Below are 15837 nucleotides of genomic sequence, written 5' to 3'. Positions count from 1 at the left end.
CACTCTCCCCCTCCCCCTCCCCCTCACCCACTCCCCCTCCCCCTCACCCACTCCCCCTCACCCACTCCCCCTCACCCACTCCCCCTCACCCACTCCCCCTCACCCACTCCCCTCACCCACTCCCCCTCACCCACTCCCCCTCACCCACTCCCCCTCACCCACTCCCCCCTCAGATTAGAGATGATGTGGAGATGCCGGTGTTGGACTGGGGTGAGCACAGTAAGGAGTCTTACAACACCAGGTTAAAGTCCAACAGGTTTCTTTCAAATCACTAGCTTTCGGAGCGCTGCTCCTTCCTCAGATGAATGAAGAGGTGGGTTCCAGAAACATTTACATAGACAAAGTCAAAGATGATACTTAGAATGAAACAAACCTGTTGGACTTTAACCTGGTGTAACACTTCTTACTGTGCTCACCCAGTCCCACGCACTTCTCCTTGTTATACGTGAGGTTAAGGAGAGTGGCGGTGTGGAGAAATTGGAAAGGTTAGCGTTGTGGTCCTGCTGGTTGTGGGCCGCAGATGGTGACGTTATCTAGGTACGGGAAGGTGGCCCGCAGTCCGCACCGGTCAACCATTTGGTCTATCTCCCGTTTGTGAGAAACACCACTCACATTAATAATAATTTACACTTAGCCAAATTCTGAAGAATGTATTTTATTCAATCGATCTTGCAAGAACGGGTGCCCGCCTGTCAACTTTAGCAGGCACACAGAATTTACACAGCATGGTTTTTTTATATACAATCTCTCTGCCTTCCTGGCAGCTTCCTTATCGGTTATTCCTTATTTGGACTTATGTTCATTTTGGCTTCCCCCTTGCTTCGCCTAACAGTGGTTTCTGTGAGTTCCTGGTACATCCTTGATCCGTCAATTAAAAATGATGCAGGATGAGGCCTCCCGTCTGCACCTGCATCCTGTTCTTGTACATCCTGTTCATTCCCGAAGGTCAGTCTCACAGTTACAACAACTTGAGCACTGCAGCTTACACAAAACTCCACTTGACATCTTATTTCCCATCAAGCCCTATTGTTGACATCTTATTTGTGAACCAGAGTTATTCATGTAAAAACAACATAAATTGCTCATTTCTCATACGTTGGAAGACCGAGACCCCGTTGGTGACGCCAAAGGGAACCCGAAGAAAGTGGTAAAGGCGGCCGTCTACTTCGAACGCAGTGTATGGAAGGTCCGCCTTGCGAATGGGGAGCTGGTGGGAGGCAGATTTCAGGTCCACTGTCGAGAAGACCCTGTATTGTGCAATCTGATTGACCATATCAGATTTGCGTGGGAGGGGGTACGCGTCGAGCTGCGTGTACCGATTGATGGTCTGACCGTAGTCAACGACCATCCTGTTTTTCTCCCCGGTTTTCACCACTATCACTTGGGCTCCCCAGGGGCTGTTGCTGGCCTCGATGATACCTTCCCGCAGCAGCCGCTGGACGTCAGACCTGATGAAGGTCCTGTCCTGGGCGCTGTACCGTCTGCTCCTGGTGGCGACGGGTTTGCAATCCGGGGTTAGGTTTGCAAAAAGGTAAGGCGGGTCGACCTTAAGTGTCGCGAGGCCGCAAACGGTAAGGGGTGGCAAGGGCCCGCCAAATTTCAGGATCAGGCTCTGGAGGTTGCACTGGAAGTCCAGGCCGAGTAGCAAGGCAGCGCAGAGGTTGGGGAGGATGTAGAGGCGGAAGCCGCTGAACTCCATGCCCTGGACAGTGAGGGTGGCGATGCAGTACCCCCGGATCGCCATGGAGTGGGATCCAGAGGCCAGGGAGATTCTCTGGTTAGCGGGGTGTACCGCGAGTGAGCAGCGCCTTACCGTATCGGGATGGATGAAGCTCTCAGTGCTCCCGGAGTCCAGAAGGCAGGAGATCTCGTGCCTGTCGACCTTCAGCTTTGTCGAAGCGGTTGCAAGGTTGTGCGGTCGAGACTGGTCAATCGTGACCGAGGCGAGACGCGGCTGGTCATCGGCGGTTGCAGGCGATGAGCGGCCTGATGAGGTGCCCGACAGGCAGGGGTCCTGAGGCGGGTAAGATGGCGGCGCCCACGGGCCGCACGTGTCCTGGGGGAGGCAAGATGGCGGCGCCCATGGGCCACACATGTTGTGAGTAGAGCAAGGTGGCGGCGCCCACAGGCGGTCCGAGGAGGGGAAGATGGCAGTGCCCACTGGCCGCAAGTGGGGGGTGCCGGGACAATAACGGCGATTGAGCGGGCCTGGCACACTGCAGCGAAATGTCCCTTCTTGCCACAGGCCTTGCAGAGGGTGCTCCGCGCCGGGCAGCGCTGCCGGGGGTGTTTTGTCTGTCCACAGAAATAGCATTTGGGTCCCCCAGGGTGGTTGGCTGCCGCGCGGCGCAGGCGTGGGGTTGGCTGGGGGCTGTCGCTGATGGGATTTATGATGGGGTGGCCGTCGGCGGTATTGTGTTAGGCAGGTCGGTTCGGTGGGGACTGCACTTGATGCAGCGATGCGAGAAACAGACCTCTAACACTGTAGATGATCCAACACGGTTTTATTGAACGATAGAACTAACATACATATTTAACTGTGGTTTGACACTATACTGAACTGACTGGAGACCTTGTACTAGCCTGACCAGACTCTAGCTACCACATGGTGTTTGCACTGTGCTAGCTCAATAACTCTGACTGTCTCAGTGGCTGGGTCCCGAGAGAGCGGGAAACCTAGTGCCCTCTGGCTTTATACTGGTGGTGTCCTGGCTGGTGATTGGCTGCACTGTGCTGTGTGCTTACTGGTCAGCCTGTGTGTCAATCACTGCCTGTCTGCATCTCATTATATACATGCGTGGATATTATGACAGGTGGGGTCCACGATGCACAGGTGGGGTGGGCCGCGCGGTCGGGGGCATAGGCCTGAACGTGGTGTGATGCGACCGTAGGCGAGAGTGCTCGTTTTTTGGTCGCCGCGAGGTCAAGCGTGGTCCCTTCTAAGAGGCGCTGGTGAATGTAGTCAGACCCTCTGCCCATAACGAACGCATCTCCCATCAGCAGGTTCGAGTGTTCAGTGGCTGAAACGGCCTGACAGTCACAGTCTCTCACTAGGGCACGCCCAAAATCTTCCGCAGACTCACCGGGAAGTTGGCACCACGTGGATAGGAGATGCCTGGCGTAGATTTTGTTGGTCCGCTGAGCGTCATTTTCCTTCAGTAGCGCCATGGCTTCTGCGTCGGTTGGAGCGTCCTGGATGAGGGGAAAAACGTTGGTGCTCAGCCACGTGTACAGAATCTGGAGCTTCTGTGCTTCTGGGATTGGGTCTGTCACAGACCCGATGCAAGCTTCAAAACAGGCTAGCCAATGTTCAGTCTTTTTTGGCGTTGTCTGCTTGAGGATGCGGCTGCAGGCGATCCGGCTTGATGCGGAGATCCATCTCTGAAAAATCTCTGTGTAATAAATTGATGCACTATCAATTACGAGATGAGAGTAGAATGTAATCGAGGCTTTATTACACAGAGATGTGTGGCCTCCTACAGCAGCTGACGAAATGGCTGCTGTTCGGAGAGCACACATATTTATACTCCGCCTATTGGGCGGAGCCAGCAGGCAGGGATATATATATATATATATATATATATACATATATATACACATATATATACATATATACAGTATAATACATCAGTGGTGACTACCACAACAGAGTAAATAAGGAGGAAAGGTTTCCAGTGACATAAGAGTCGGTAATCAGAGGGACAGATTTTAGGAAATTGGCAAAAGAATCCAAGGGGAAATGAGGGGCAGAATTCTGATGCCATTCGCTGGCACGCCCCCGCGCCATCCATGGGTTTCCCGACAGCGAGGGGTGGTTGAAATGAGAAATTCATTGACAAGCAACATGAGTAGAGCCTTCTGCCACCAGCAAATGGCTCAGCCAAATACTCCGTCCTCGGCCGCAGCGGAAGTGGGGCGGACCGCAGCGGAGACCCCAGTCCATAATGTTTGTAACTTTTGATTTTTTTTCTCTCACAGAAAGGAATTTGGAATTGGGCGGTATTTACGAATTCTGATGGAAAACAAAATGTGCGATTTACAAAGATAGCTCAGAGCGGGAGTTTTCAAAAGTGCATCACTGTTTCGCCCCGATAGGCTTGTAGCCATTGACTAGCAGAGGTAGCGATAGCTCTACACACGGGCTTCTTTAATCATCAGGAATGACAGATATTGTAAACATAACTGACATCAGAGGTCACCCCTAAACCCCCCTCCCTCAGGGGGCTGAAAGCAAACATTCGAGGAAGAATTTCTCCTCCTGTGACATCATGAATGTGGATCGCTGCGGTAGAACTTTGGCATGTCACAGTGGAGCTGCCTCAATCGAACAATCTTAAAACATAAACACAGAAACAAAGGGTGAATGAGAAACAGGTAGGTTTAAAGCTTTCTCACTTTGTCTCGGATCATGGGAAATTCAGTTTGTGAAATTAAGGAGAAGGTGGTGTTGTGATAATGTCAATGGACCAGGAGTGCTGCGTCCCAGGCTCTGGAATCGTGGATTCCAAACTCACCAAAGCAGATGGAATTTTAAACTCAATTAATCAAATCATGAATTAAGAGCTAGTCTCAATAATGAAACTATATTGATTGTTTCAAAAGGGAATCTGCCATTCATACCTGGTTTGGCCGAAATGTGATTCCAGATACACGCCCCAAACTCTTAACTGTAAACCATTTATGTTCAGTGGCAATTAGGGACGGACCAGGAATTCTGGCCTTTCCAGTGGCCCCAATGTTCCATGAACGAATAAAGAAAAAATATTGATTGGAAAGAACTTTGGGATTTTCTGAGGCCTTGAAAGGCTCTATAGAAATGGCTGTTCTCCCCGAGGGGGTGCAGGAAAGAGAGGGATCTGCTGTATCTGTACACGAGTCATTAAAGGTGGTAGCAGGTGGAGAGAGCTGCTGATAAAGCAGACAGTATTCTGGCCTTTATTAAGAGGGGCATAGCATGCAAGAACAAGGTGGTTATGTTGAACTTACATAAGACACTGGCCAGACCTTCACGAGAATATGTGTAGAGTTCTGGGAATGCAAGTGGCATGATGGCCTCTATTGCTAGGATTCAGCATAACTGTGCCCAGGATGGGCACAATGGAAATGTGGAGCTAATTCAAGGAACAGCTGCTGCTTGTCCTTGATAAGTATGTACCTGTCAGGCAGGGTGGAAGTGGTCGAGCGAGGGAACCATGGTTTGCTAAAGTAGTTGAATCACAGGGCTTCCGGTTGCGGCTATGCAGAGCTAAGTCGCACGTTCGGCAGCTCCCGCTTGGAACGGACTTTTGGGCTCTTTTCAGGGCCCCCAACGGCATTTTTTCAAAATTTCCCGGTGTGGGAAGAAGACCGCAGCATTCCCCAGACATTATATGGCTTGGACCAGGAGCGGGGCGACTAAAAAAGTGGTGGTGAAGCCAAAGAAAGTGCGAGGGAAGAAGAGCAAGATGGCGGCGGGCGGGGACCAGGCAGCATGGAGCAGGAGGTTATCCAGGGCTGCTTCAGGGAGCTCAAAGCGGACCTGCTGGAGCCGATGAAGGCTTCTATTGATAAGCTGTTGGAGACCCAGACGGCCCAGGGGGTAGCGATCCGTGAGGTCCGACAAAAGATCTCTGATAACGAGGACGAGATTTTGGGCCTAGCGGTAAAGGTGGAGGCGCACGAGGCGCACCACAAGAAATGGCAGGAGCGGTTCGAGGAGATGGAGAATCGGTCGAGGTGGAAGAATCTGCGGATCCTGGGCCTCCCGGAGGGGCTGGAGGGGTCGGACGTGGGGCCCTATGTGGTCACCATGTTAAACTCGCTGATGGGAGCGGGGTCCTTCCAGGGGCCCCTGGAGCTGGAAGGGGCCCATAGAGTGCTGGCGAGGAGGCCCAAGGCTAACGGGCCTCCGCGGGCGGTGCTGGTGCGGTTTCATCGGTTCGCTGAGCGGGAGTGTGTGCTCAGGTAGGCCAAGAAAGAGAGGAGCCGCAGGTGGGAGAACGCGGAGGTTCAAATATATCAGGACTGGAGCGCGGAGGTGGCGAAGAGGAGGGCCGGGTACAATCGGGCGAAGGCGGTGCTGCACAGGAAGGGGGTGAAGTTTGGCATGCTGCAGCCGGCGCGACTGTGGGTCACCTACAAGGACCGGCACCATGGGGGGGGGGGGGGTGGTTGGAGAGGGGAAGATCTCGGCAACATACCAAGAGATGCAGGAGGAGAAGGAGGCATCGGTGGAGGAGCTGAAAGGTAAGTGGGAGGAGGAGTTGGGGGAGATCGAGGAGGGGACGTGGGCAGATGCCCTTGGGAGGGTGAACTCTTCCTCTTCGTGCGCGAGGCTCAGCTTCATACAGTTTAAGGTGCTGCACAGGGCACACATGACCGGGACAAGGATGAGCCGGTTTTGGGGGGCCGAGGACAGGTGTGCTAGGTGCTCTGGGAGCCCAGCAAACCACACCCATATGTTCTGGGTGTGCCCAGCGCTGGAGGAATTTTGGAAGGGCGTAGCGAGGACGTTGTCGAGGGTGGTCGGATCCAGGGTCAAACCGGGCTGGGGGCTCGCAATATTTGGGGTTGCAGGGGAGCCGGGGGTGCAGGAGGCGAAAGAGGCGAAGAGGAGATTTACCAGGATGTTGCCTGGTATGGAGGGAAGATCTTTTGAGGAAAGAATGAGGGACTTGAGGCTGTTTTTGTTCGAGAGAAGAAGGTTAAGAAGTGACTTAATAGAGGCATACAAGATGATCAGAGGATTGGATAGGGTGGACAGTGAGAGCCTTCTTCCTCGGATGGTGATGTCCAGCACGAGGGGACATAGCTTTAAATTGAGGGGAGATAGAGATAAGACAGATGTCAGAGGTAGGTTCTTTACTCAGAGAGTAGTAAGGGCGTGGAATGCCCTGCCTGCAACAGTAGTGGACTCGCCAACACTAAGGGCATTCAAATGGTCATTGGATAGACATATGGACGATAAGGGAATAGTGTAGATGGGCTTTAGAGTGGTTTCACAGGTCGGCGCAACATCGAGGGCCGAAGGGCCTGTACTGCGCTGTAATGTTCTAGGTTCTATTTCTCGCAGCTCACTTGATCCTTTCCACCTGTGAAATGCTCACTGGCCCTTCGTAAAGGACCTTTGGTGTTGCTTTTTCTAATTAGTGGAAACGTAGCAATAAGAAATGAATAATCAATCATGATCTAATTGATTGTCAGAGCAGACTCAATGGGCTGATGGCCTATGTCTGCTCCCATGTCTTATGGCCTTAGAATGTGATAGGAAGAGCTGGTCACAGCGTCAGTATTCACTGCTCTTCAAAGGAGTCCTAGCCCTGCAGAAACAGATTTAAAAACATTCACCAATATCCAGATCGGTATAGAAGATCATTCGGCAGTGAGTGTTGCCTTTCATGTCTCTGTCAGCTAACAGAAAAATCAAGAGCAGTTTACCCCCAAATAAATTGGGCGTGGGCTGACTCTTAGCGAGATAAAACTGCAATTTTGTGCCTTTGGATTTGTGATCTTAATTGCTAATGCGCTAAGGGACTGATGTGTGGTTAAACATTGGGGAGCGCTTAATCTCATTAAAAAGTATAGAACTCTTTGTGGGTTTGAAGGATAGATATTAACAATCTGCTTCTCCTGGATGGAGAGTTTAGAACAAGAGGATAATTTTCAGAGTAAGGGGCCGGACATTTAGGACTGAGATGCGGAGAAACTTCTTCACTCCGAGGACTGTGAATCTCTGGAATTCGCTATCCCAGAAACCTATAGTTGCTCAGTTATTGAGTATATCAAAGGCAAAAACTGATACATTTCTGAACACAAATAAATCATGAGTAGTTTTCGGGTAAAAGACCAGCCAGTATCTCATTGATTAAATTTGTAAAACTGGCCTCTTCAATTCTTATGCTCTCCTTGTGATTTGTGTTGTAGCAAATGGCGAACAAACAAGTATACATCGAAATGAACCAAACCAGAAGTGGAATGCGTGAAGCCGACTTCTAAAAGAAAGGAAAGGTGCGATTGTCCGTCAATGAACTACGTATTACAATTAGTGTATCCAAAGTTTAACTATCACTAATAACTAGGAGCTACATAAAGGATCAGATTTTGACATTCATCTGATACCTTTTACTCATTTAGAATTTTGTTTTAATAAAACAGGGACTAAAGATGTCTGCAGACCAGAAAGCAATTATACTCTGAACCACCTTCTGACCATTGGCTTTGAGATCATATTTCCCATATTTCCAGTCACAGTCCTTTCTACATTTGCCATGGATAATCAACAGTGAGTTTAGGCAGAGCCTATGCTTTATTTTTTAAATGTATATTTATTTTATTCTATCAATGGATGTGAGTCTCTGGCAAGACCAGCATTTGTTGCCCATCCCTAATTGCCTTTGAACTGAATGGGCTTACTCAGGCATTTCAGAGCAGTTAAGAGGCGGTCACATTGCTGTGCGTCTGGAGTCACATGTAGGTGAGGCCAGGTAGGTAATATTCTTCCCTAAAGGACATGAGTGAACCAGATGGGTTTTTACAATAATGGATGATGGTATAATGATCACTGTTGCTGAGACGAGCTTTATGTTGCAGATTTACTTATTGAATTATGTACAATTCCATCAGCTGCCATGCCCCCAAAGAATTTGCCTGGCCCTCCAGTTCAGCAACATTATTACTTTGCAACTGTCTTCTCGAATTCCTCTTCCTCCGAGATAATACTCCTCAACTCCCTCCAGGATTGTGAATCCCCTCACCCCAGGGTTAAACCCTCCATCTCTGGGGCTGTAAACCTCTCTCTTCGCTCCAGTATCAGCCCAGCATGCTCTCTGCCAACACCCCTTGAAGAGATTGAGCTGTGAAAATACCCTCAAACTTGATAACGTTAACCATCGTACAGCCACCTACACTGAACAATAAGGCCAGGTGTGTGTTACATGTGGAATCTCCTTTGCAAGTTGTTGTGCATAATATCTCTTCAGTATCTCCTGACTTTGCTATTAAAATAACCAATGGTGGGGAACAATAAACTCCCAGTTTCTCTTCCTTGCACCCATTTACATGACCTACCATACCTCCTAACGCAGTGCCATCCACATAAATCTATTATTTTAACCAAGTCACTGATATATACGGTGTGAAAAGTAAAGGCTCATTTTCAGATCACTGATGAACAACCATATAGTGAGAGGAACTGAAGGAAATCAGTATTCATAACAAAATGGTGTTGGGGAAATTGATGGGACTGACAGCCTATAAATCCCCAGAGCCTGAGAATCTACATCCCAGGGTACTTAAGAAGTGGCACGAGAAATAATGGATGCATTGGTGGTCATCTCCCAGATTCTCCTACAAATTGGAGGGTTACTTAAAAAGGGGGATAGAGGGAAAACAGGGAATTATAGACCAGTCAGCCTGACATTAGTAGTGGGGAAAATTCTAGAGTCAATTACCAAAGGTTTTATAGCACAGCACTTGGGACACAGTGGCAGGATCAGACAGTCAGAAAGGATTTACAAAAAGGAAATCATGCTTGACAAATCTACTGGAATTCTTCGAGGATTTAACTAGTAGAGTTGATGAGGGGGAGCCAGTGGATGTGGTTTATTAGGACTTTCAGAAAGCTTTCGACAACGTCCCACGTAAGAGATCAGTGTATAAAATTAAAGCACATGGGATTGGGGGTAGTTTATTGCGATGGATAGAAAACAGGAAACAAAGAGTAGGAATAAACGTGTCTTTTTCCAAAAGGCAGTAACAGTGGGGTACCACAGGGATCGGTGCTGGGTCACCAGCTATTCACAATATATATTTACGATTTAGATGAGGGAACTAAATGTAATATCTCCACATTTGCAGATAACACAAAGCTGGGTGGGAGGGTGAGCTGTGAGGATGAAGAGATGCTTCAGTGTGATTTGGGCAAATGCTGTATGATGTGGATAAATGATAGGTTTTCACCTTGGTAGCAAAAACAGGAAAGCAGACTATTATCTGAACGGCTATAAATTAGGAGAGGGGAATGTGCACCGAGACCTGGGTTCCCTCATACACCAGTCACTGGAGGTAAGCGCGCAGGTGCAGCAGGTGGTAAAGAAAACAAACGGTATGTTGGCCTTCATAAGAGAGGATGAGAGTACAGGAGCAGGGATGTGTTGTTACAATTTTACAGGGCCTTGGTAAGGCCATACCTGGAATATTGTGTGCTGCTTTTGTCTCCTTATCTGAGGAAAGATGTTCTTATTATTGAAGGAGTGCAGAGGTTTACCAGACTGATTCCTGGGATGGCAGGACTGAGTTGGATGATCAGCCATGAACAGAATGAATGGCAGAGCAGGATCGAAGGGCCGAATGGCCTAGTCCTGTTCCTATTTTCTATGTTTCCTTTTACAGCACAGAAATACCTTAACTGACCTATTTGGTGTTTATACTTCACATAAGCCTCCTCCTACCCTACTTCATCTCATACAATTACTCGATGGGCCGAATGGCCTCCTTGTGCATTGCAAATTCTAAGATTCTATGATCAGCTTATACTTAAAAAAAAAAACATTTAGAGTATCCAATTCATTTTTTTTCCAATTAAGGGGGAATGTAGTGTGGCCAATCCACCTACCCGGCACATCTTTGGGTTGTGGGGACGAAACCCACGCAAACACGGGGAGAATGTGCGAACTCCACACGGACAGTGACCCAGAGCCGGGATCGAACCCGGGACCTCGGCACCGTGAGGCAGCAGTGCTAACCACTGCGCCACCGTGCCGCCCCATTAGCATAGACTTTGATTCCTTTCTCCTTCATATGCTTAGTTTCCCCTTAAACGCATCTGTGCTAATCATTTTTACCACTGCTTGTAGTAGCAAGTTCCACATTATCACCACCTTGAGTAAAGAAATTTCTTCTAAGTTCTTTATTTGACTATAATATATTAATGCTCGGAAGTTTGCGGTCTCTGCTCAAGTGAAAATATTTTCTCTATGTTTATCCATTCAAACCCCATCACGTCACCCCTGCCCTTTCCTTCCTTGTGAAAACATCTCTTAGATTCAATGGTTGCAGCACAGGACATCATCTGGCACATGAAAAAATGAAATGAAATGAAAATCGCTTATTGTCACAAGTAGGCTTCAAATGAAGTTACTGTGAAAAGCCCTAGTCACCACATTCCGGCACCTGTTCGGGGAAGCTGGTACGGGAATTGAACCGTGCTGCTGGCCTGCCTTGCTTTCAAAGCCAGCGATTTAGCCCTGTGCTAAAGCAGCCCCTTTCTTCCCGCTTTGTAACTGGTAATCTACAGAGATCCAGAGAACATTCTGGGAAGGTGAGTGATATAAAGACCTACCTCGGGTATCTGCAGCAATAAGTGAAGGTGAGAGATAAATACATTTTCTTAAATAATTTAATTGGTGATAGAAATGTCGATCAGTGGGGTTAAGTGCTGCACTTGTGAGACGTGAGAAATCAGTGACGCTTCCAGCGTCTCGGACAACCACATCTGCAGGAAGTGCACCCAATGGCAGCTCCTCAGACCGCATGGGTAGGTTGGAGCGGCAGTTGGATGCACTTAGGAGCATGAAGGTGGCGGAAAGCATCATGGACAGGAGTTTTAGTGATGTGCTGATACCCAAGGTGCAGGCAGATAGATGGATGACCAATAGAAGAGGCAGTCAGTCAGCACAGGAATCCCCTGTGGCTGTCCCCCTGTCTAACAAGTATACCGTTTTGGATACTGTTCGGGGTGGGGGGGGGGGGGCTATCAGGGGATAACAGCAGCAGCAGCCAGAGCAGTGGCACCATGCTGGCTCTGTGGTTAAGCAGGGTGGGACAAAAAGCACAAGAGCAATAGTTATAGGGGACTCTGTAGTTAGGGATACAGATAGGCGCTTCTATGGACGTGAAAGAGACCGCAGGATGGCATGTTGCCTCCCTGGTTCCAGGGTGTCTCTGAACAGGCAGAAAGCATCCTGAAGGGAGAGGACGAACAGCCTGACGTCGTAGTACACATAGGTACTAACGACATGGTCAGGAAGAGTGATGTGTCCTGCAGAAGATGTTCAGGGAGTTAGGCAATAAACTAAAAAGCAGGACCTCTTTGGTTGTAATCTCAGGATTACTCCCTGTGCCAAGTACCAGTGAGGCTAGAAATAGGAGGAGAGTGCAGCTAAATACGTGGCTAAGCTGGTGGTGTAGGAGGGAGGGTTTCAGATTTCTGGACCATTGGGATCTCTTCTGGGGCAGGTGCGACCTGTACAAGGACGGGTTGCATCTAAACTGGAGGGGCACTGCTATCCTGGCTGGGAGGTTTGCTAGAGTCACTCAGGAGGATTTAAACTAGTTTGGCAGGGGGGTGGGAATCAGAGTGTTAGCTTAGAAGGTGTAATAACTGAAGGAGAAATAGAGAACAAAAATAAGAGAACACCATCACCCTGTCTGCTCAAACGCTGTGGTCATAGATCATAGAATTTACAGTGCAGGAGGCCATTCGGCCCATCGAGTCTGCACCGGCTCTTGGAAAGAGCAACCTACCCAAGGTCCACACCTCCACCCTATCCCCATAACCCAACAACCCCACCCAACACTATGGTCAATTTTGGACACCAAGGGCAATTTAGCGCGGCCAATCCACCTAACCTGCACATCTTTGGATTGTGGGAGGAAACCGGAGCACCCGGAGGAAACCCACGCATACGCGGGGAGGATGTGCAGACTCCGCACAGACAGTGACCCAAGCCGGAATCGAACCTGGGACCCTGGAGCTGTGAAGCAATTGTGCTATCCACAATGCTACCATGCTGCCCATGGTGGTCTGAAGTGTATTTGTTTCAGTGCCAGAAGTATAGCGGGCAAGGCAGGTGAACTTAGAGCACTGATTAGTACTTGGAACTACGACCTTGTGGCTATCACAGAAACGTGGTTAAAAGAAGGGCATGATTGGCAGCTGAACATTGGAGGATGTAGATGCTTAAGGAGAGAAAGAGGGGGTGTAAAAGGAGGGGGGGGGGGGGGGGAGTAGCATTAACTGGTTAAGGAAAATATTACAGCCGTATTGTGGGAGGACACCTCGGAGGGCTCATACAATGAGACAATCTGGGTAGAGCTCAGGAACAGGAAGGGGGCAATCACAATGTTGGGCGGTAGAGAGGTTTGGGCTAGGTAGAAAAGTAACAGGGTTGTTGTGGTCGGGGATTTTAACTTCCCCAATATTGACTGGGACTCACTTAGTGCTCGGGGCTTGGATGGGGCAGAGTTTGTAAGGTGTATCCAGGAAGCCTTCTTGATGCAATATGTAGATGGTCCAACTGGGGAAGGGGCCGTACTGGACCTGGTATTGGGGAATGAGCCTGGACAGGTGGTTGAGGTTTCAGTAGGGGAACATTTTGGGAGTAGTGACCACAATTCCATATGTTTTAGGGTACTTATGGATAGGGATGTGGGTAGGTGCTAAACTGGGGAAAGGCAAATTACGATAACATTAGACAGGAATTGAAGAATTTGGATTGGGTGCGGCTGTTGGAGGGTAAATCAACATCGGACATGTGGGAGTCTTTCAAGTGACAGTTGATTAGGATTCAAGAAAGTCACATTCCTGAGAGAACAAGGATAAGTGTGGGAAAGTTTAGGGAGTCTTGGATAACGAGGGATATTGTGAACTTGTCAAAAATAAAAAGGAGGCTTTTGCATGTCTAGAATGGTGGGGACAGTCCTTGGCAAGGAGGATTACGGTGAATCCCAAAGCTTTTTATTTGTACGTAAAAAGCAAGAGGGTGGCCAGGGAAAGGATTGCGCCACTTAAGGACAGTGGGGGGGGGGGGAAATCGATGTTGAGCCAGAGGAAATGGACAAGGTGCTAAATGTGTACTTTGCATCAGTGTTCACCAAAGAGAAGGAATTGGTGGAAGATGATTCTTGAGTAGGGTGTGCGGATAGTCTGGATCATGTTAACATCAAAAAGGAGGAGGTATTGTGTCTTTTAAAATATATTAAGGTAGATAAGTCTCCTGGGCCGGATGGGATTTGTCATAATATCCACTCATGTATATAATGAGATGCAGACAGGCAGTGATTGACACACAGGATAACCAATGAACACACACGACACACAACAACCAATCACCAGACAGGACACCACCACTATAAAGCACACAGGGCATTAAGACTCTCCCTCTCTCTACAGGACACAGCTACTGAGATAGTCAGAGTGCACAAGCCAGTGAGCACTATCACCATGAGGTAGAGAGTTAGTCTGGTCAGGCCAGTAGGAGGTTATCAGTTAGATTGATGGAGTGTCAACTCACAGCAGACTATGTACAGCAATCAGGAAGTTCAATAAAACAGTGTTGGACCATCTCCTGTGTCAGAAGCCTGTTTCTAGTTTCACTGCATCCAGTTGCAGTCAACGTTGAACCAACTTACTTAACACATCAGGATTTACCCCAGAATACTGAGGGAAGCAAGGGGGAAATTGCTGGGGCCTTGACTGACATCTTTGTATCCTCATTGGCTGCACGTGAAGTCCCAGAGGACTGGAGAATAGTTTAAGAAAGGTAGCAGGGATAATCCAGGGAACTATAGGCTGGTGAGCCTCACATCGATAGTCGGTAAATTATTGGAGAGAATTCTCAGGGACAGGATTTATACTAATTTGGAAACAAATGGACTCAATTAGCGATAGACAGCATGGTTTTGTGAAGGGGAGGTCATGCCTCACTAATTTGATCAAGTTTTTTGAGGTGACAGAGGATTAATGGGGAGAGGGCAGTGGATGTTGTTTACATGAACTTCAGTAAAGCCTTTGACAAGGTGCCTCATGGCAGATTGGTACAAAATGTGAAGTCACACGGGATCAGAGGTGAGGTGGTAAGATGGATTCAGAACTGGCTCGGTCACAGAAGGCAAAGGGTAGCAGTAGAAGGCTGCCTTTCTGAATGGAAAGTTGTGACTCGTGGTGTTCCACAGGGATCAGTGCTGGGGCCTCTGTTGTTTGTAGTATACATAAATGATTTGGAAGAAAATGTAGCCGGTCTGATTAGTAAGTTTGTGGTGGACACAAAGGTTGGTGGAGTGGCAGATAGTGTTGAGGATTGTCAGAGGATATAGCAGGACACAGATAGGTTGGAGACTTGGGTAGAGAAATGGCAAATGGAGTTTAATCCAGACAAATGTGAGGTAATGCATTTTGGTAGGTCTAACATAGAGGGGAAATCTACAGGTCTAACATAGAGGGGAAATGGCAAAACCCTTAGGAATAGAGAAGGTCAGAGAGATCTGGACGCATTGGACAAGGTAGTCAAGAAAGCATTCGGAATGTTTGCCTTCATTGGACGGGGCATAGAGTATAAAAACTTGCAAGTCATGCTACAGTTGTATAAAGCCTTGATACGGCCGCACTTGGAATATTGCGCACAATTCTGGTTCTCACACTACCAGAAGTGCATGGCGGCTTTGGAGAGGGTGCAGAGGAGGTTTACCACGATGTTGCCTGGTCTGGAGGGTGTTAGCTATGTGGATAGACTCGGACTGTTTTCATTAGAACGACAGAGGTTGAGGGGTGACCTGATAGAGATCTACAAGATTATGAAAGGCATGGATAGAATGGATGGGCAGGGACTCTTTCCCAGGGTGGAGGGGTCAGTCACTCGGGGGCGTAGGTTTAAGGTCCGTGGGGTCAAGTTTAGAGGAGATGTGTGAGGCAGGTTATTTTACACAGAGGGTGGTGAGTGCCTGGAACGCGCAGCCAGGGGAGGTTGTGGAGCAGATACATTAATGGTGTTCAAAAGGCATCGCGACAAATACATGGATAGGATGGGTATAGAGGGATACGGCACAAGGAAGTGCTGAGGGTTTTGGCCAAGGTTGGTATCA

General features: G+C 48.6%; 1 protein-coding gene across 2 annotated transcripts in view; it reads left to right on the top strand.

Annotated features, from left to right (window-relative positions):
- LOC140391480 (uncharacterized) overlaps positions 1-15837 on the top strand; it is a 291717-nt gene that overhangs the window by 263919 nt on the left and 11961 nt on the right. For both annotated transcript variants that reach the window (XM_072475986.1, XM_072475985.1), the window contains 2 exons: positions 7903-7986; positions 8134-8260. In XM_072475986.1, the coding sequence (XP_072332087.1) occupies positions 8247-8260 (14 nt within the window). In that variant the 5' untranslated portion in view covers positions 7903-7986; positions 8134-8246. The remainder of the gene's footprint in view (positions 1-7902; positions 7987-8133; positions 8261-15837) is intronic.

Source organism: Scyliorhinus torazame, chromosome 15 (assembly GCF_047496885.1).
Source record: "Scyliorhinus torazame isolate Kashiwa2021f chromosome 15, sScyTor2.1, whole genome shotgun sequence".
Lineage (NCBI taxonomy): Eukaryota > Metazoa > Chordata > Chondrichthyes > Carcharhiniformes > Scyliorhinidae > Scyliorhinus > Scyliorhinus torazame.
This window is presented reverse-complemented; position numbering and strand designations above follow the sequence as displayed.